Below are 20,805 nucleotides of genomic sequence, written 5' to 3'. Positions count from 1 at the left end.
ATGAGGCTAGGCTTGGGGTTGTTGGGGTTGTGTTAGGGTTGAATTGGGATGTGGACTTGAAGCTAGGGTTAGGGTTGAACCAGGATGTGGACATGAAGCTAGGGTTAGGGCTGAACCAGGATGTGGACATGAAGCTAGGGTTAGGGCTGAACCAGGATGTGGACATGAGGTTAGGGCTGAACCAGGATGTGGACATGAAGTTAGGGTTGAGGTTAGGGTTAAACTGGGATGTGGACATGAAGCTAGGTTTAGGGTTGAGGGTTAGGGTTTAACCGGGATGTGGACATGAAGCAAGGGTTAGAGAGTTTGGATTAGTCCACCCTCTGATGACCTGGAGGAACAGTCTGCTGGCTGATGACACGTACAGGTGATGTCAGGTTCTGAGACTTACAGGTGAATAACCACACAGGTGAGTTTGGTTCAGTCACATCAGGCTAACCGTCCTAATGATAATCAGGATAAGGAAGAAAACCTTGTGTCCATGACGAGGTTATTAATGATACTGTGCGTACCAATGCCCATGAACGATACCATCTCCTAGTCAGCTATACTTTGAGGTGGCTAATTTCTAAGATTCCACCAGATAGAACTGAATGACTACTTAATGAATACCATTCAACACTACTAGAGAAGTCTAGATCCAATAAACTGAGAAAAAAACGTTACACTCCCTGTTTCTCAGTATTTCAGAGACGAGAGATATTCTATTTTTGAACCTAATCCGTGGCCATATTGAGTTCAAAGCGTAGGCCGATGGTATATTGAGCTCTAAATTATTCTTGCCTCAACCCTGCATCACAGTTTGTCAGTTTATTCTTGGTTTTTCTAAAGCAAGGTCATGTACAATGAAGAATGAGCTGCCGATCACTTAGGAACAGCCCGGTTACAACTTCTAACAGTCAAATTGTACGCCGTTGTTCGTTTTAATTCAAACATCAAAAGTCCATTCACCCTTCTTAGAAGCCAGTTAGGAACACTTTCTTGTAAATTAGAATTGATCCTGGGGCTATTACCAGTGGCTGCCACCATCGTGACTCTATTAAATTAAATCAGGAGATACACGTTGGAGGTGGAAGTATCACATGCCCTGAGACGTGACAGGATCGCATGCCCTGAGAGGGTTCTATGGAGATGAGGTTATCACATTCACCTTGACCAATTAGATGTAAGAGTAGATGGAATATTAACTAGAAGGTAACCTCCTGTTACTCATAGGTGAGGCTTGATGAGAACTGTCTTGGTCCATCTACTGGCTCTGTTAAAAAAAGTGTCTTGGTGTGTGCTAGGGTTGAATGGTGGGAACCCGGTTACTGAGATTTACCGGGATTTACTCCCAAAACCACTCCCTTTTTCCGGGATAAATAACTGTTTTGAAAGCCAATACTAACTTAGCCGACTTCCAGTCATTGTGTTAACGCTAGATAGCAATTGCGCTAATGCTACTTAGCAACTTCAAACTGCACGCAGACATAACAATGGTATCTTTAAGTTCATCTGACTCTGGGGAAGTAGATAAAGGGCCTCATTGCCGAAATCCAAAAGTGTCCCTTTAACAAGATAGAGGTTTTTTTATGCTGAGAACTGAAAGTATGTTTTTAAATAAAATCCTTAGAATGTTCTTTAAACATTACTAATGTTTTGAAAACCTGCTTTAAATAGAACTATGAAGAAACCTGTAGGAAACGTTATGGGAAGGTTGTATGCAAAATAACCATATGACAATCATTCTCTCACCAAGCTCTAAGAAACATATGGTTCTCAGATAATTATGTGCTGGCTGGCCTGTCTCTGCTGTGTATCTACCTCTTCCCTGTCTCTGCTGTGTCCCTACCTCTACTGTCTCTGCTCTGTCCCGAGTGGCTAAAGACCGAGCTGAAAGGCTTGAAGGTCTCCCTCTCTCTCCAGTGGTTGCAGGCAGAGCAAGAGCCAGCCAACTTCAGCGAGGTGGTGGAGAAGTTGTTCCAGGTCATCCCTGATGCTGACCTTTACATGGATGCGGGCCCTGAGCGCTGTAGGACCTGTGCTGTGGTGGGGAACTCTGGGAACCTCAAGGGCTCCCACTACGGAGCCCTCATCGACTCCAGTGATGTCATCATAAGGTGACTCATCAAGCTTGTTTTCTGGTTTAGGAGTTACATATGTTAGGAATGGAACTACAAAGCCAGATAAGAGTGATTTTGTTCTGTATAGCGTTCATGCCTGACCAATATCTAGGCTTTGATGTATTTTACAAGTGTAATCATTGAAGTCCAGTTTCTTGATTCCCACCCCTACCTTTGATAAGATTACACCTGAGCCAGGATACAAACGGTTTTGTTCTATCAAGGCGTTTATAGCTTACAATTATCATCACAATAGCTCATGAAAGGTTATATTGGAACAAACACAAGTTTGTTCCATCAAGGTGCTTGTATAGGCTATGAATATCATCTCACCTGTTTAATTATACTGTGATCTGATCATTGTGACATGTAGGTGTAGACGCCCCATTTGGTTTGACGTCAATATGATTTCACCCTAGCATAGACCGTTCCTCCCTTCATGTCACACCTGTCAGCTGCCCTACCTGTTGTTCCCATGTCAGTTTGTCTCATAGAAGTCAAAGCCACTTGGCCACAAAACCTGTTTCAGCATGATGTGCCATGGGATTTAGGGCTTTCGCTATTTTGTAGTAGTCAGCTGGGTGGGACATGATATAGGTTAAGGAAGGATCACAGAATTCCATCCAGGTCAGCAGAAGGGGTCAGCTAATGAAATTGACTGCTGAGAAAACTTTCCTTAACTGCAGGTGGCAGTTAATCACCCTTGGTTTTATGTGTTCAGACTATACACACTCTAGCACATAGATGGGGGTAGGGTTAGTGCTAATTAGTCCCTCCAGGATTTTGCTCAGATTTTTTTTATATTTGAGGGCAAAAATGTTAGATTTTTACATGGCAATATGTAATGATTTTGGCCAATTTGTTGTGAAAATATGCTGAGGGAAAAAGTTTGTTTGTGTGGCTTGATTGAACCATATTTTGCGGAAAATGTGCAGTGATTGGTTTAAATTGCAAGCCCTCTTTTTGTACGACGTTGATGGGTCAGTTTAATGCGATACCGGAGATGATTTGACTGTTTTATGCTGAAATAGTGCAGTGATTGGTCAAATTTGCAAGCCCTCACATTATATGCGATCGCAGAATTACAGAATCTTAGAGGGACCTGCCAATACTCTGAGAAGAAGAAATAGGGTTAGAGCAGTAAGGCTAATGAAGCCGACTGTAGACGAAGGTCGGAGAGTGAAACCGGGGGAGGTGCATCTGCGACAGCCGAACATTGAACACTGGAGATTTTCCAACAGCAAGGCTCAGATCAACTTGGTAGTGTCAACATACCTTTGGTCATGTAGTGTATGTGTACACCTGCTCCTCCTTATTCCAAAATCATGGTCATTAATATAGAGTTGGTCCCCTCCTTTGCTGCTATAACAGCCTCCCCTCTCCTGGGAAGGCTTTCCACTAGATGTTGGAACATTGCTGCGGGGACTTGCTTCCATTCAGCCACAAGAGCATTAGTGAGGTTGGGCACTGATGTTGGGCGATTTAGATCTGGCTTGCAGTCGGCGTTCCAATTCATCCCAAAGTTGTTCGATGGGGTTGAGGTCAGGGCTCTGTGGAGGCCAGTCAAGTTCTTCCACACCGATCTCAACAAACCATTCCTATATGGACGTCGCTTTGTGCATGGGGGCATTGTCATGCTGAAACAGGAAAGGGCCTTCCCCAAACTGTTACCACAAAGTTCGTCTAGAATGTAATGACATTCTATGCTGCAGCGTTAGGATTTTCCTTCACTGGAACTAAGGGGCCTAGCCCGAACCATGAAAAACAGCCCCAGACCATTATTCCTCCTCCACCAAACTTTAAGGTTAGCACTATGCATTGGGGCTGGTAGCGTTCACCTGGCATCCGTCAAAGGGTGATTCATCACTCCAGAGAACGAGTTTCCACTGCTCCAGAGTCCAATGGCAGCGAGCTTTACACCATTCCAACTAACGCTTGGCATTGTGCATGGTGATCTTAGGCTTGTTTGCGGCTGCTCAGCCATGGAAACCCATTTCATGAAGCTCCCGACGAACAATTATTGTACTAATGTTGCTTCGAGGCAGTTTGGAACTCTGTAGTGAGTGTTACAACCGAGGACAGGCGATTTTTAAGGCGTTACGTGCTTCAGCACTAGGCGGTCTCGTTCTGTGAGCTTGTTTGGCCTACCACTTCGCGGCTGAGCAGTTGTTGCTCCTAGACGTTTCCACTTCACAATAACAGTGCTTAGAGTTGACCGGGGAAACTCCAGCAGGGCAGAAATATGACAAACTGACTTGTTGGAAAGGTGGCATCCTCTGAAGGTGCCATATTGAAAGTCACTGAGCTCTTCAGTACAGGCCATTCTTTTGCCAATGTTATCTGTCTATGCAGATTCCATGGCTGTGTGCTCGATTTTATACACCTGTCAGCAACGAGTGTGGCTGAAATAGCCAAATCCAATAACTTCAAGGGTTGTCCACATACTTTTGTGTGTGTGTATGTAATCTCAGCAAAAAAAATAAACATCCCTTTTTCAGGACCCTGTCTTTCAAAGATAATTCGTAAAAATCAAATTAACTTCACAGATCATTGTAAAAGGGTTTAAACACTGTTTCCCATGCTTGTTCAATGAACCATAAACAATTGATGAACATGCTTCTGTGGAATGGTCGTTAAGACACTAACAGCTTACAGATGGTAGGCAATAAAGGTAACAGTTATGAAACTTAGGACACTAAAGAGGCCTTTCTACTGACTCTGAAAAACACCAAAAGAATGATGCCCAGGGTCCCTGCTCATCTGCATGAACGTGCCTTAGGCATGCTGCAAGGAGGCATAAGGACTGCAGATGTGGCCAGGGCAATAAATTGCAATGTCCGCACTGTGAGACGCCTAAGACAGCGCTACAGGGGGACAGGACGGACAGCTGATCGTCCTCGCAGTGGCAGACCACGTGTAACAACACCTGCACAGGATTGGTACATCCGAACATCACACCTGCGGGACAGGTACAGGATGGCAACAACAACTGCCCGAGTTACACCAGGAACGCACAATCCCTCCATCAGTGCTCAGACTGTCCGCAATAGGCTGAGAGAGGCTGGACTGAGGGCTTGTAGGCCTGTTGTAAGGCAGGTCCTCACCAGACATCACCGGCAACAACGTCGCCTATGGGCACAAACCCACCGTCGCTGGACCAGACAGGACTGGCAAAAAGTGCTCTTCACTGACGAGTCGCAGTTTTGTCTCACCAGGGGTAATGGTCAGATTTGCGTTTATCATCGAAGGAATGAGCGTTACACCGAGGCCTGTACTCTGGAGCGGGATTGATTTGGAGGTGGAGGATCCGTCATGGTCTGGGGTGGTGTGTCACAGCATCATCGTTCTGAGCTTGTTGTCATTGCAGGCAATCTCAACACTGTGCATTACAGGGAAGACATCCTCCTCCCTCATGTGGTACCCTTCCTGCAGGCTCATCCTGACATGACCTTCCAGCATGACAATGCCACGACCCATACTGCTCGTTCTGTGCGTGATTTCCTGCAAGACAGGAATGTCAGTGTTTTGCCATGGCAAGCGACGTGCCTGGATGTCAATCCCATTGAGCACATCTGGGACCTGTTGAATCGGAGGGTGAGGGCTAAGGCCATTCCCTCCAGAAATGTCCAGGAACTTGGTGGTGCCTTGGTGGAAGAATGCGGTAACATCTCACAGCAAGAACTGGCAAATCTGGTGCAGTCCATGAGGAGGAGATGCACTGCAGTACTTAATGTAGCTGGTGGCCACACCAGATACTGACTGTTACTTTTGATTTTGACCCCCCCTTTGTTCAGGGACACATTATTCAATTTCTGTTAGTCACATGTCTGTGGAACTTGTTCAGTTTATGTCTCAGTTGTTGAATCTTGTTATGTTCATACAAATATTTGTACATGTTAATTTCGTTGAAAATAAACACAGTTGACAGTAAGTTCTCCAATTGTCGACATGGCTGGCTGAATTTTGCTACCATCAAACTTTGGGAAGATTTCCCATTATTTCGTTTTTCTAAGGACCCAGAAAACGGCAGTGTGAGAACCTATTCAAGTAAGTAAATATTTTTTGAAAATGGTTGTTTTTAGCTAGCTCGCTACAGAAACTTAAATGTGCAGTCTGACTCAAATTAGCTGTTAATGTAATGTTCGCTATTTAGCAAACTGTATAGCTAGCTAAGTTAATTAAATATCACCAGCTTGCTAACTTCATATTAGCTAGTTAGCTAGTTATCTTGATGTATTTATCGTTTTAACTAAATTCATTTGTAGCTAGCTAACAGCCATGGAAGAGGGTGAAATAATTAGCTATCAATTCAAGCTGTCAGAGAAGGGAGAGTAGGCTACTCTGGATAGGGAAGGTACCTTTTGCGGGAGGACATTTTTGAAAATATTCTCAAGTTCTAGTCAATAGCGAGCAAAAACTTAGGACAGAGAGATATAGTAACATAATATTCAGTGCTGTCTAATTTGAGTATAATGCAGCCTGTTTCTTTAGAATGTTTTCTGTTCTCAGGTACAGAGAGCTGTGAAACCCTGTCTGCAGATGAAGAGGTTCCAAGAGAATAACGGTACATCCTTGTATACCATGGATTATATATGTACCTATGTTAGCACATGTTGTGAACAGAAATACAGTTTAAAAGTCACACACAATGTTTAAACCTATTACAACTGGAGCAGGCCAACCCTGCTGGGTGTGCAGGCTTCTGTTCCAGCCCAGCACTAACACATCTGATTCAATGTATCAAAATGCAAGGTGCTCTCTACTCAAATTGCACAACAGAATCATTGTTTGGCCAAAGCACAGCATATGACAACCATCTCATATGACTAAGGAATGTCTCCTTACATATCTGGAAAAGGACAAAGTATAGCTAGATTGTAGAAACTGATGCTGCTGCAGCATTGCTCATCTTCACATTGGGAATCCAGTCGACATGGGTGTCTTGATAGAGGTCAGCTGGTGAACCTACAGTAGTACATAAACAAATGAAAAGCACACCTGTTTGAATAGCACTTCTTTAGGTTACTTATACCATCAGGGCTGTTCATTGTTTGGTTGTTCATTTCATTCAGGTGTTTTAGTGTCATGTAAAGATTAAATCTTTGCAGACTTGTTTACGCTGCTGTGCGTTTTTGTTGCCGTTTTTACTTTGCTACCTGACGGTTTTTACTTTTTAATTACCGTATATTTTTACTTTTTCCCTCACTCAACTTTTTTTTCATTCAACTTTCCTACCCCGGAGGTTTTATCTGGACATGGTTCGTCAGGAATTCAAACAGCCGAAGCTAAGTAACATTAACATGATGCCTTCTAATTGCAGTCGTTGTACTCATAATATACAGGAGAACGATCGCCTTACGGCAAGGATAGCTGTGCTGCAAGCCCAGCTTCAGACGCAATCGTTAGGCAAGGGTCATTTCAGTGTAGGAAAGGATGAAACAGCGTCTGTGCCACCAGCAAGTACAGATAGTAACGTTAGTATAAACCCCCTCGCACGGTCCCCGCAGCCGGACATCTTTCTCATGGCGTCTGGAGGGAAACGCTGTAGGAATGCTCAACCGGTGTTGCTTATTCAGCCGACAGAAACTTTCAACCGGTTCTCCCCGTTAAGCGAGTCGGAGTCGGAGGCCGAGACTTCTCTGGTCTCTGCTCCTCCCGTTGTGGGGTCTGAGACGCCGACGGCTCCCACCATTAGCTCTGACAAATTGAAAACCCTAGTCATTGGCGACTCCATTACCCACAGTATTAGACTTAAAACTAATCATCCAGCGATCATACACTGTTTACCAGGGGGCAGGGCTACCGACGTTAAGGCTAATCTAAAGACGGTGCTGGCTAAAGCTAAAACTGGCGAGTGTAGAGAGTATAGAGATATTGTTATCCACGTCGGCACCAACGATGTTAGGATGAAACAGTCAGAGGTCACCAAGCGCAACATAGCTTCAGCATGTAAATCAGCTAGAAAGATGTGTCGGCATCGATTAATTGTCTCTGGCCCCCTCCCAGTTAGGGGGAGTGATGAGCTCTACAGCAGAGTCTCACAACTCAATCGCTGGATGAAAACTGTTTTCTGCCCCTCCCAAAAGATAGAATTTGTAGATAACTGGCCCTCTTTCTGGGATTCACCCACAAACAGGACCAAGCCTGGCCTGCTGAGGAGTGACGGACTCCATCCTAGCTGGAGGGGTGCTCTCATCTTATCTACGAACATAGACAGGGCTCTAACTCCTCTAGCTCCACAATGAAATAGGGTGCAGGCCAGGCAACAGGCTGTTAGCCAGCCTGCCAGCTTAGTGGAGTCTGCCACTAGCACAGTTAGCGTAGTCAGCTCAGCTTTCCCCATTGAGACCGTGTCTGTGCCTCGATCTAGGTTGGGCAAAATTAAAAATGGCGGTGTTCGCTTCAGTAATCTTACTAGTATAAAGACCTCCTCCATTCCTGCCATTATTGAAAGAGATTGTGATACTTCACATCTCAAAATTGGGTTACTTAATGTTAGATCCCTCACTTCCAAGGCAGTTATAGTCAATGAACTAATCACTGATCATAATCTTGATGTGATTGGCCTGACTGAAACATGGCTTAAGCCTGATGAATTTGCTGTGTTAAATGAGGCCTCACCCCCTGGTTACACTAGTGACCATACCCCCCGTGCATCCGGCAAAGGCGGAGGTGTTGCTAACATTTACGATAGCAAATTTCAATTTACAAAAAAAAATAAAAAATGACGTTTTCGTCTTTTGAGCTTCTAGTCATGAAATCTATGCAGCCTACTCAATCACTTTTTATAGCTACTGTTTACAGGCCTCCTGGGCCATATGCAGTGTTCCTTACTGAGTTCCCTGAATTCCTATCGGATCTTGTAGTCATAGCAGATAATATTCTAATTTTTGGTGACTTTAACATTCACATGGAAAAGTCCACAGACCCACTCCAAAAGGCTTTCGGAGCCATCATCGACTCAGTGGGTTTTGTCCAACATGTCTCTGGACCTACTCACTGCCACAGTCATACTCTGGACCTAGTTTTGTCCCATGGAATAAATGTTGTGGATCTTAATGTTTTTCCTCATAATCCTGGATTATCGGACCACCATTTTATTGCGTTTACAATTGCAACAAATAATCTGCTCAGACCCCAACCAAGGAAGATTAAAAGTCGTGCTATAAATTCTCAGACAACCCAAAGATTCCTTGATGCCCTTCCAGACTCCCTCTGCCTACCCAAGGACGTCAGAGGACAAGAATCAGTTAACCACCTAACCGAGGAACTCAATTTAACCTTGCGCAATACCCTAGATGCAGTTGCACCCCTAAAAATTAAAAACATCTGTCATAAGAAACTAGCTCCCTGGTATACAGAAAATACACGAGCTCTGAAGCAAGCTTCCAGAAAATTGGAACGGAAATGGCGCCACACTAAACTGGAAGTCTTCCGACTAGCTTGGAAAGACAGTACCGTGCAGTATCGAAGAGCCCTCACTGCTGCACGATCATCCTATTTTTCCAACTTAATTGAGGAAAATAAGAACAATCCGAAATTTATTTTTGACACTGTCGCAAAGCTAACTAAAAAGCAGCATTTGCAAATGGAGGATGGCTTTCACTTCAGCAGTAATAAATTTATGAACTTCTTTGAGGAAAAGATCATGATCATTAGAAAGCAAATTACGGACTCCTCTTTAAATCTGGGTATTCCTCCAGGGCTCCATTGTCCTGAGTCTGCACAACTCTGCCAGGACCTAGGATCAAGGGAGATACTAAAGTGTTTTAGTACTATATCTCTTGACATAATGATGAAAATAATCATGGCCTCCAAACCCTCAAGCTGCATACTGGACCCTATTCCAACTAAACTACTGAAAGAGCTGCTTCCTGTGCTTGGCCCTCCTATGTTGAACATAATAAACGGCTCTCTATCCACCGGATGTGTACCAAGCTCACTAAAAGTGGCAGTAATAAAGCCTCTCTTGAAAAAGCCGAATCTTGACCCAGAAATTATAAAAAACTATCGGCCTATATCGAATCTTCCATTCCTCTCAAAAATTTTAGAAAAAGTTGTTGCGCAGCAACTCACTGCCTTCCTGAAGACAAACAATGTATACGAAACGCTTCAGTCTGGTTTTAGACACCATCATAGCACTGAGACTGCACTTGTGAAGGTGGTAAATGACCTTTTAATGACGTCAGACCGAGGCTCTGCATCTGTCCTCATGCTCCTAGATCTTAGTGCCGCTTTTGATACCATCGATCACCACATTCTTTTGGAGAGATTGGAAACCCAAATTGGTCTACATGGACAAGTTCTGGCCTGGTTTAGATCTTATCTGTCGGAAAGATATCAGTTTGTCTCTGTGAATGGTTCGTCCTCTGACAAATCAATTGTAAATTTCGGTGTTCCTCAAGGTTCCGTTCTAGGACCACTATTGTTTTCACTATATATTTTACCTCTTGGGGATGTCATTCGAAAACATAATGTTAAATTTCACTGCTATGCGGACGACACACAGCTGTACATTTCAATGAAACATGGTGAAGCCCCAAAATTGCCCTCGCTAGAAGCCTGTGTTTCAGACATAAGGAAGTGGATGGCTGCAAATTTTCTACTTTTAAACTCGGACAAAACAGAGATGCTTGTCCTAGGTCCCAAGAAACAAAGAGATCTTCTGTTGAATCTGACAATTAATCTGGATGGTTGTACAGTCGTCTCAAATAAAACTGTGAAGGACCTCGGCGTTACTCTGGACCCTGATCTCTCTTTTGAAGAACATATCAAGACTGCTTCAAGGACAGCTTTTTTCCATCTACGTAACATTGCAAAAATCAGAAACTTTCTGTCCAAAAATGACGCAGAAAAATGAATCCATGCTTTTGTTACTTCTAGGCTCGACTACTGCAATGCTCTACTTTCCGGCTACCCGGATAAAGCACTAAACAAACTTCAGTTAGTGCTAAATACGGCTGCTAGAATCCTGACTAGAACCAAAAAATTTGATCATATTACTCCAGTGCTAGCCTCCCTACACTGGCTTCCTGTTAAGGCAAGGGCTGATTTCAAGGTTTTACTGCTAACCTACAAAGCATTACATGGGCTTGCTCCTACCTATCTTTCCGATTTGGTCCTGCCGTACATACCTACACGTACGCTACGGTCACAAGACGCAGGCCTCCTAATTGTCCCTAGAATTTCTAAGCAAACGGCTGGAGGTAGGGCTTTCTCCTATAGAGCTCCATTTTTATGGAATGGTCTGCCTACCCATGTGAGAGACGCAGACTCAGTCTCAACCTTTAAGTCTTTACTGAAGACTTATCTCTTCAGTAGGTCCTATGATTAAGTATAGTCTGGCCCAGGAGTGTGAAGGTTAACGGAAAGGCTGGAGCAACGAACCGCCCTTGCTGTCTCTGCCTTGTCGGTTCCCCTCTTCCCACTGGGATTCTCTGCCTCTAACCCTTTTACAGGGGCTGAGTCACTGACTTACTGGTGTTCTTCCATGCCGTCCATGGGAGGGGTGCGTCACTTGAGTAGGTTGAGCCACTGACGTGGTCTTCCTGTCTGGGTTGGCGCCCCCCCTTGGGTTGTGCCGTGGCGGAGATCTTTGTGGGCTATACTCGGCCTTGTCTTCGGACGGTAAGTTGGTGGTTGTAGATATCCCTCTAGTGGTGTGGGGGCTGTGCTTTGGCAAAGTGGGTGGGGTTATATCCTGCCTGTTTGGCCCTGTCCGGGGATATCATTGGATGGGGCCACAGTGTCTTCTGATCCCTCCTGTCTCAGCCTCCAGTATTTATGCTGCAGTAGTTTATGTGTCGGGGGGCTAGGGGCAGTCTGTTACATCTGGAGTATTCTCTTGTCTTATCCGGTGTCCTGTGTGAATGTAAATATGCTCTCTCTAATTCTCTCTTTCTCTCTTTCTTTCTTTCTCTCGGAGGACCTGAGCCCTAGGACCATGCCTCAGGACTACCTGGCATGATGACTCCTTGCTGTCCCCAGTCCACCTGGCCATGCTGCTGCTCCAGTTTCAACTGTTCTGCCTGCGGCTACGGAACCCTGACCTGTTCACCGGACGTGCTTGTTGCACCCTCGACAATTACTATGATTATTATTATTTGACCATGCTGGTCATTTACGAACATTTTAACATCTTGACCATGTTCTGTTATAATCTCCACCCGGCACAGCCAGAAGAGGACTGGCCACCCCTCATAGCCTGGTTCCTCTCTAGGTTTCTTCCTAGGTTTTTGGCCTTTCTCAGGAGTTTTTCCTAGGGAGTTTTTCCCAGCCACCGTGCTTCTTTCACATGCATTGCTTGCTGTTTGGGGTTTTAGGCTGGGTTTCTGTACAGCACTTTGAGATTTCAGCTGATGTACGAAGGGCTATATAAATAAATTTGATTTGATTTGATTTGATTTGATTTGATTGTTGGGCTGGAACAACCAATAGTCAACACAGCAGGTTGACCTATCCTATGGAGGCCTTTGTCCTATGCTGTAATGTCCATACATTTTCCCTCTTATGAATAAAGCTCTCAACAAATTATCAATGGGTTATCATATGAATATAAAATAACCACTGGAGTTTTGTCCCCCAGGCTATATGGATGTCATATTGTATAATTTGAGCCTCCCCTTTTCATGGTCATGGCTAGAATGGATCCAATTTTTGTCAAATGAATGTCATATGCTAGATGACATGGTTGCGTTCAATACGAGGTCGTTTTTACTGATCTGTTGTCAGTGTCAGTAGAGTAGGACTAGGCTACCATCGTATTAAAAAATATTCTGCTAATGTCTCCATTCATATAAAATGTAGTAGAATTGCATCAAATGTTTATCAAAGGCCACATTTTTCCTGTGCAAATGAAAGAAATCTCTCTGATATAGCCTATAAACCTCTGCCACTACACGCTTATTAATAGCCAAAATTATCACTATCCAATCTGCTCATCACATTAGGAATAGTAGGCTTAGTCTGCAAATGCGATGATCGAGGCATGCAGTCATTTGTTATAAAGGTGCCATTTTATGGTGAAGAAAATTGCTCGACATATGCTAATAGCTAGACTACAATCTAGCTAGCTAATTTAGTGTTAACACCTGTTTAGCATAACAGATAAACTAAACTTGAAATCGATCAGACTTGACTTACCAGTTATGAAATGATCATAGCAGACCCTGTACTGACAGCTGTCTGGGTTCAGGTCTTGAAAGGCAAAAAGGTTTACTTGCTTTTCTGACAGTTCTCGAGTCTTCTCTCATTGGTGTCATCAATGGTGTTTCATGATTGCGGGGAATCTGTAAACATATCCACAGAAAATGACCTTGGTGATGAATCAACTAGTTTTAGGTACTGTTATCATGCAGTTTGGGGCAGAAACTCGGCTGTTGTTGTCAGAAGAAGTAATGCAGTGGTCTTCCAACATGGCCGCCAGACGGTGTCGTGCGCCAACTGCAAGCCCTCTATACCCCTATATCACACACACTCACAAACAGAAAACAACGTGAGTAGGTTACAATTAATTTGGTTAGACAGAGGACTCATATCACTTTCATTTGTATCCCCTGTAGCTTTAGAATCACGGCAATGTTGGTTCCTGTTTCAGTCACTTTTTTGGCCATGTTCGCTTGGGTCAACCAAAAGCAGCCTAATGATTGGTTGACAAATAGTGCATCCCACAATGCAGGTAATGGCTGCATGGTACCGTTTGTGAGAAGCAACTACAGAGACTTGAAGGCGACTTAATAAAAAACTGCATTACCTTTGCTTACAAGGTTTTTGTAAAGTTCATGCAGTTGACGTGTAGGCACAGTTTTTATCCCCATAATGCAACACACTGTATCTGCTCGAAGGTGCCCATTGACTACTTTTAAATAGAGATAGCCCTCAATGGTGCTGGCCATGCTGTCACAGAAGCATGGAAAAACAGGAGATGAGCTTTCTGGTACATCTCTGGGCGGCAGGTAGCCTAGCGGTTAAGAAAGTTGGGCCAGTACCCAAAAGGTTGCTGATACGAATCTCTGCGCTGACTTTGTGAAAAATATGTTGATGAGAAATGCACTTAACCCTAATTGCTCCTGTAAGTGACTCTGGATATGAACTCAAATGTAAATGTACACATTTTCCTCAATGTAAAGCTGTATTACTGCACTTATCTTCTACAACATCCCATGCTGTGGAGCAGCATGCTTGCTGATTTAATTATGCAGAGACTGGGACAAGAGACGCAAGACTTATTGCTTTTCTTTTGACACAATCCTTCTCTGCAGTACAGGCTTACAAGCACAGGAATTATGTACAGTTCATATCATCCTGCATCCCCTGTGGGCCCTGGTCAAAAGTAGTGCACTATACAGGTAATACCTTGCCATTTAGGATGGAGCCCATGTGCTGCTACTACAGTGACTTAGATGAACGCTCGATTGCCAGACCCGACACCGCAAATGAAAAACATGTTGCATGTGCTCTGCTTCAAAATTATAGTACCCATCCCGTTCCATGTAATGAAAATAAATATTTACCAGCAAAATCCATAACTCTTTTTTTTTGTTAAAAACCTATTTATTCTGGTTCTATGAGAGCTGGTATATCACAGGTGTCAAGGAAGCACCGGGATATTTTATTAAAACATGATTAGCTTGTCTGGATAATAAGACGCTGACAGCGTTGACCCACTGCCAAGCGCATAGCCCAAGGTAATGTAAAATTATAGTACCCATCCCCTTTCATGTAATGATAAATATTTACTGGCAAAACCCCTCACACTTAAAAAAAGAAAGCCTATTTATTCTGGTTCTATGAGAGCTGCTATATCACAGGTGTCAAAGATGCACCAGGTACTTTTATTCAAACATAATTAGCTTGTCTGGAGTATAAGACGCTGACAGCATTGGATCAGCGGTGGATTAAACATCAATCAACTTCTGACCCGTGTATGATGGGGTAAAGCCTCAGCGAGTAACTTCATTAGGTTGGATCCTGGAGCCCGACAGATGTAGTGATAGCTATGCACCTCACATCTGTGAGTGAAAAGCCCAGTTTTAGATTGGATTTCTGCGCTGTGTTTTTCAATGAGGAGCCAGACCAACTATCAGTGTGTAAATTAGGAGGAAAGTCCTTGGCTGAAATTGATTATACTGCTCACCCCACACTCACTTAACTCTCACACACACACAAAGATCTCCCCTTGGAAGAACAAACTAACTGTATTAATTAAACAGGCAGAATCACAGCTATAGCTTTCCCCTCAATGCACTCATTGTAACTGGGACACGAATATGAACTGTATGATGTGGAGAAGCAGGAATTCCACAAAGTGTCACATGCCATGGCACTACTAGGATGTGGGTATTCAGTAGATATTTACAGGAATGTCATGAAGACGGTTGATCCCAGAGCCTGATGTTGAGGATATACAGTAAGCCTCTGGTTCATCACCACATTCAAGTTCCAAATGACAGAAATGCCATTTAGATACAAATTCCACGTTTGTACCTCCAGGCATCCCACCTTCAACAAAGCAGATATGTTGATTAGTATGTGAAAGCATTGTCATCCATATGTTATATTCAAGTAATAAGGCACAGAGGGGGTGGGGTACATGGCTAAGGGCTGTTCTTAGGTACACCCTTAGCCGTGGTATATTGGCCATATGCCTCAAACCCCAGAGGTGCCTTATTGCTATTATAAACTGGTTACCAACGTAATTAGAACAATAAAAAATACATGTTTTGTCATACCTGTGGTATGCGGTACGATATACCACGGCTGTCAGCCAATCAGCATTCAGGGCTCGAACCACCCAGTTTTTATAATGCAGGACAACCCACTTTGACTCTAACCGTAACCCTGTTCCTGCAGAATGAACATGGCTCCTACCTCTGGCTATGAGGAGGATGTTGGGAGCCGGACCACGCATCACGTCATGTACCCAGAGAGCGCCATAGATCTGGACAACACCACCAGTCTTCTGCTCATCCCCTTCAAGACTCTGGACTTGCAGTGGATCACCAGTGCCTTGACTACAGGCTCCATCAAACAGTGAGTGATCAATGACCACGCACCACACAGCCACTACACGTTCATCAAGTTCACCTAAGAAAGTGTAGTAAGCGCACCTTAGCAAACCTTCAATACGAACTGTAGTTAATGCCTGTGGAGTTGTTTGTAATGAATGGAAAGATGAAACCGCAAACAACGTTCTCATCCCCGTGAGGTCTGGTATCCTTTATGCTGTGTAAACATTCTTTGTAAAAGTGCACCCGGTACCTCCTTCAGGGCTGTTTGTCATAACCACAAGTATCCACATGTTGGCACATACTGATATAGACCTCTTCCAGCGCCACAAGGTCGATGTTCTCAAGCTCTGTGTTAGACAATTATTACACCTTACATGAGTCATCTCAGTTAATCATCTCATTATTACCACAAGTTAAGCTTCTAAGCATGTGGATTCTTAGCGTGTGGAAATGTAACACTCTCCTTCAACTGGGTCATAAATATGGATTCAGCTGGAACGCTTTTGACAGTTACATCCTTATGGTGATGTTCCTGTGTTAATGATCTAATGACTGCTGAGGATGAGTGGGATGTTAGGAGGAAGAGGAAGGGGAGGAGGAGAATGAGGAGGTTGTGGAAGTGCTTAGCTGCCTGTAGGAATCTTTACTGGCATCTTGAGTATCAGCAGGGGTGGCCTGGCCCATTTCTTTGCCCAGTGGGCCTGTCTAACTTGGGTTTTCTGCACAAAATTATCATTATCTCTGTAATAATGGTGGCCTCAAGTAAGAACTGGGCCAGTGTGGGGGCCTCGAGGGGAAAAAATGGACTGGTTTGGGGGCCTCAAAGAAAAAAATGGGCCAGTGTATTAGAAATGCCAGGGCCGATTTCTGGTCCCAGTCCAGCCCTGAGGATCAGGGTTGAACTGTAGCCTAATAATGTTATGGATCAGATGGTCAATAATTCTTAGCGCTCTAGTTATATCACAGCACAGCTTCAATCCTGATGAAGGCAGCATAGCTGTCGAAACTTTGATATCTATTGCACTTATTTAATCTGAACTAGACTGTGCAGCTTTTCTTTTCATACAGTCTACCCTACCGGTGGTGAATAGCATACCTGTAGTACAAATCAAATCATTCCCAAATCAATATTGGTTATATGACCTCACACCCAGCACATCATAATAGCGTATGACCCTTGACCTTGATGGGAAACAAGCCCCTGCTGTTTGCATCTGTATCTGTCACTGTGATCATCTGTAAAAACATCAATAATGTGACAATTACTTTGTTTGCAAACTGTTACTATACCAGCACAAACATAAAAAAACAAGTATCAAAACCGTAACCAAAACAGTATCAGTATCGCAAATACACTGTGAACTGTAACATACATTTTCTAACCTGAAATCGGGTTTCTTTTCCAGACGTGACAACCTTTTACTGAACGTATTACTGGTATAGGCTACTAGTTTGTCTAGAGGAGCTCATAGTCAGTAGGCTAATGTTAGCCAATGCTGATAGCCAACCGGATGGCCACCACAAAGTAAACAAAGATGGCGGCGCCTCTGTCAGAAATAAGGTGAATTTTATCAGCGATGGTGGTTTAAACTGACAGTACCAAAGATTCTTGGGTTTCCCCTTTTATCTGTGATAATAGTTTGATATTTCTTATATGATGTCGTCTTTTGTTTCTTGCAGCACGTACATTCCTGTCCAGTCCAGGATTAAGGCAAACAAGAACAGGGTGAGTGAACCCTTGGCTACTTCCAAAATGGCGCCCTATAGTAGAGTATTACTTTTGACCAAAGCCCTATGGGTTGATCTGCTTTAGTTTACCTTACCTGGAGACAATATAATGCAGATTTTGAAGAGCTAGTGATTGGTTGGTTGGTTCATTGATTGATAACGTTCAAGATTGAAAGTATTTTCACTTCTCACAAGGTCAAAGCTGTTGTTATGTTTTGCAGGTGTTGATATACAGCCCGACCTTCTTTAAATATGTCTATGACGCATGGCTGGAGAGTCATGGCCGGTATCCCTCCACTGGCTTCCTCAGCCTATTGTTTTCCATTCACATCTGTGATAAGGTGAGCCCACCCACTTCCTTTTGTGTCTGTCTGACAAAGTTCTGTACATTGTGAGAGTGTTCTGTGACTGCAAAGCATGCGTTGGGTTCGCACTGAGGTTTTCCAGAGTTTAAAGCCGGGAAAAAGTGTCCCAAGTGCCCAAACAATTAAACCGCTGATGGAAATGAAGTAACCCCTTGCGTCTGCGAAATGGCCACACGCTGTGCAGCACTGTGTTATCTACCCGCCACTGCTCTACAAACAAACACGTTTTGGGTGGGAAAGAGGGGCAGAGCGCCGAGTGTTATGCTTATTATCTGCATCTACACGGGAGCTGTGAAATGCAGGCAATTACCACGTGCCATGAGCTACACTCTTAGAAAAAAAAGGTGTTCTCTAGAACCTAAAAGAGGTTGACTCTAGAAAAACAGGAATCTCCACAGTTGCCCCAAGTGATGCAGACGGCATCCCAATGTCCTATAGTTGTCCTATAGTTGTTACATAGAGCTCAACCGAGTCATTTAGAAGAGAAGAAAAATAAATCCTAGTAACTGTATAATGATGTTTTTCTAGTAACTGTATAAGGACGTTTTTCTTGTAACTGCATACTGTCATCTAGAGTTAAACATCATCAATAGGCATGTTTTGTAAGTTTCACCAGAAAAATCTGCAAATGAAGAAATTAGCTCTACAAAATCAATTGTATGTGTCAGAGTACCAGAACATCATATCAACGCATCAATCAGTACAGCAACATTCCACCTCATCAGTTCTGTGGCACATGGCATTAGGCCAAAGCATATAAGTATATGAATATAAGTCACATAGAAGAGTCTGGCCAAATCTGGGGCGGACGAGTATCTCTGTATAATGGTGTGTTGTATCATTTAGGTGAGTGTGTACGGGTTCGGAGCGGATCAGTACGGGAACTGGCACCACTACTGGGAAGAGAATCACCAGGGAGGAGCATTCCGCCACACCGGGGTGCATGATGCTGACTATGAGTACAACGTTACCCTGCTTCTGGCTGACAAACACAAGATCAAGATTTTCAAAGGCTTCTGATGTCTGGAGATGTAAACTGGCCTGAGACCATCAAGCCTCTTAAATGAAATTCTGTCGACTCAGTGGTTAACCACTGGGCATAAACTGGTTGAATCAACATTGTTTCAACGTAATTTGTCAACGTATTGTGACGTGGAATCTGTGTAAAATTCATTGGATTTGCAAAAAGTAATCAACTGTTGTTTTGAGGGTGAAATTTCAACCACAGGATTTTGTCATCATTGTAAACAATTTTCAACATAGACAAAGCTTGTATAAAATATGTTGAATTTGTACCTTTTGAAACAATGTCAGATCTTCAGTGTTATATCCACTATCAGGAGAAAGAAACTATAGCTGGGCAGGACCTCCTTCTGGAAAATTCTACAGCTATCTATAGCTATCCCTTTGGTCTCCCTTCCTGGGTTTTAACCCAGCCCAGCCCTGCTTAGCTTTGATATGTCACTGACAACCCCCCCCCCCCCCCCAAAAAAAGCATTTTGTGAACTAACACTCACACTTTACTTTGTTCCCCCTTACTAGCTCTGACTTTGCTGATAGCTACTTCATTGAGGATAAATGTACTTACTATGACTGTGATATGAGGTTGTCCCACCTAGCTTTCTTAAGATGAACGCACTAACTGTAAGTCGCTCTGGATAACAGCGTCTGCTAAATGACTAAAATCTAAAAATGTACAAGCTAAATAGATTCACCTTTGCTATCGGAAGTCATTCCAAGGGGTAGGTTTAACAAAGCAAATTAAATGTAACCATACTTTATCAATCATATACCATCAATGATGCTATTTAGGGCTATATAGTCATCAACAGCTATTGTTTCAATTCAACCCAGGATTCTACTAAAAATAGACCATACATATAGGCATAGGGTTTAAAGCTTTGGTTGATTTTAAATGTAATCTAAAAGTTAATAATGTACTGTGTATGTTGGATTCATGTCTCCATCTTAACCAAAAATCTAAGTTAAAGAATAGGACTAGATCCAACTTTATTTAAATTCCATTTACAGTTTGATTTGATTTTGTCCTATTCTTTAAGTTTGATTTTTGGTTGAGTTGGAGAAGTGAATCCAACATCTTAATTACTATTAGATTTTTTGTACTTTTTTGAGGGGTATTTTGCCCCCTCTTTCTCATTCGATCTTGTCTCATCGCTGCAACTCCCCAACGGACTCAGGAGGCGAAGTTCAAGTCATGCGTCCTCCGAAACATGACCCGCCAAACAGCGCTTCATAACACCCGGCCTCTTAACCCGGAAGCCAGCCGCATCCATGTGTTGGAGGAAACACTGTTCAACTGACGACCGAGGTCAGCCTGCCACAAGGAGTCGCTAGAGCCAGATGAGCCAAGTAAAGCCCCCCCCGGCCAAACCCTCCCTTAACCCAGATGACGCTGGGCCAATTATGTGCCGCCCTATGGGACTCCCAATCACGGTCGGTTGTGATACAGCCTGGGATCGAACCCAGGTCTGTAGTGAAGCCTCTAGCAGTGTGATGCAGTGCCTCAGACAGCATAACAATTATTCATGGAATTAAAGCCCGACTAAGTCAGTGGGACATATTAAACTATTCAAGCAGTAG

General features: G+C 43.5%; 1 protein-coding gene across 2 annotated transcripts in view; it reads left to right on the top strand.

Moving 5' to 3' along the window:
- Window positions 1–19,687, top strand: part of LOC115173724 (CMP-N-acetylneuraminate-beta-galactosamide-alpha-2,3-sialyltransferase 1) — a 50,390-nt gene extending 30,703 nt beyond the window's left edge. For both annotated transcript variants that reach the window (XM_029732070.1, XM_029732069.1), the window contains exons 4-8: window positions 1,906–2,099; window positions 15,954–16,133; window positions 17,792–17,837; window positions 18,061–18,180; window positions 19,051–19,687. In XM_029732070.1, the coding sequence (XP_029587930.1) occupies window positions 1,906–2,099; window positions 15,954–16,133; window positions 17,792–17,837; window positions 18,061–18,180; window positions 19,051–19,224 (714 nt within the window). In that variant the 3' untranslated portion in view covers window positions 19,225–19,687. The remainder of the gene's footprint in view (window positions 1–1,905; window positions 2,100–15,953; window positions 16,134–17,791; window positions 17,838–18,060; window positions 18,181–19,050) is intronic.
- Window positions 19,688–20,805: the final 1,118 nt, after the last annotated feature.

This window comes from Salmo trutta, chromosome 34, assembly GCF_901001165.1.
Source record: "Salmo trutta chromosome 34, fSalTru1.1, whole genome shotgun sequence".
Taxonomy (NCBI): Eukaryota; Metazoa; Chordata; class Actinopteri; order Salmoniformes; family Salmonidae; genus Salmo; species Salmo trutta.
The sequence above is the reverse complement of the archived record's forward strand: the minus strand, read 5'-3'. Positions and strand labels throughout refer to the sequence as shown.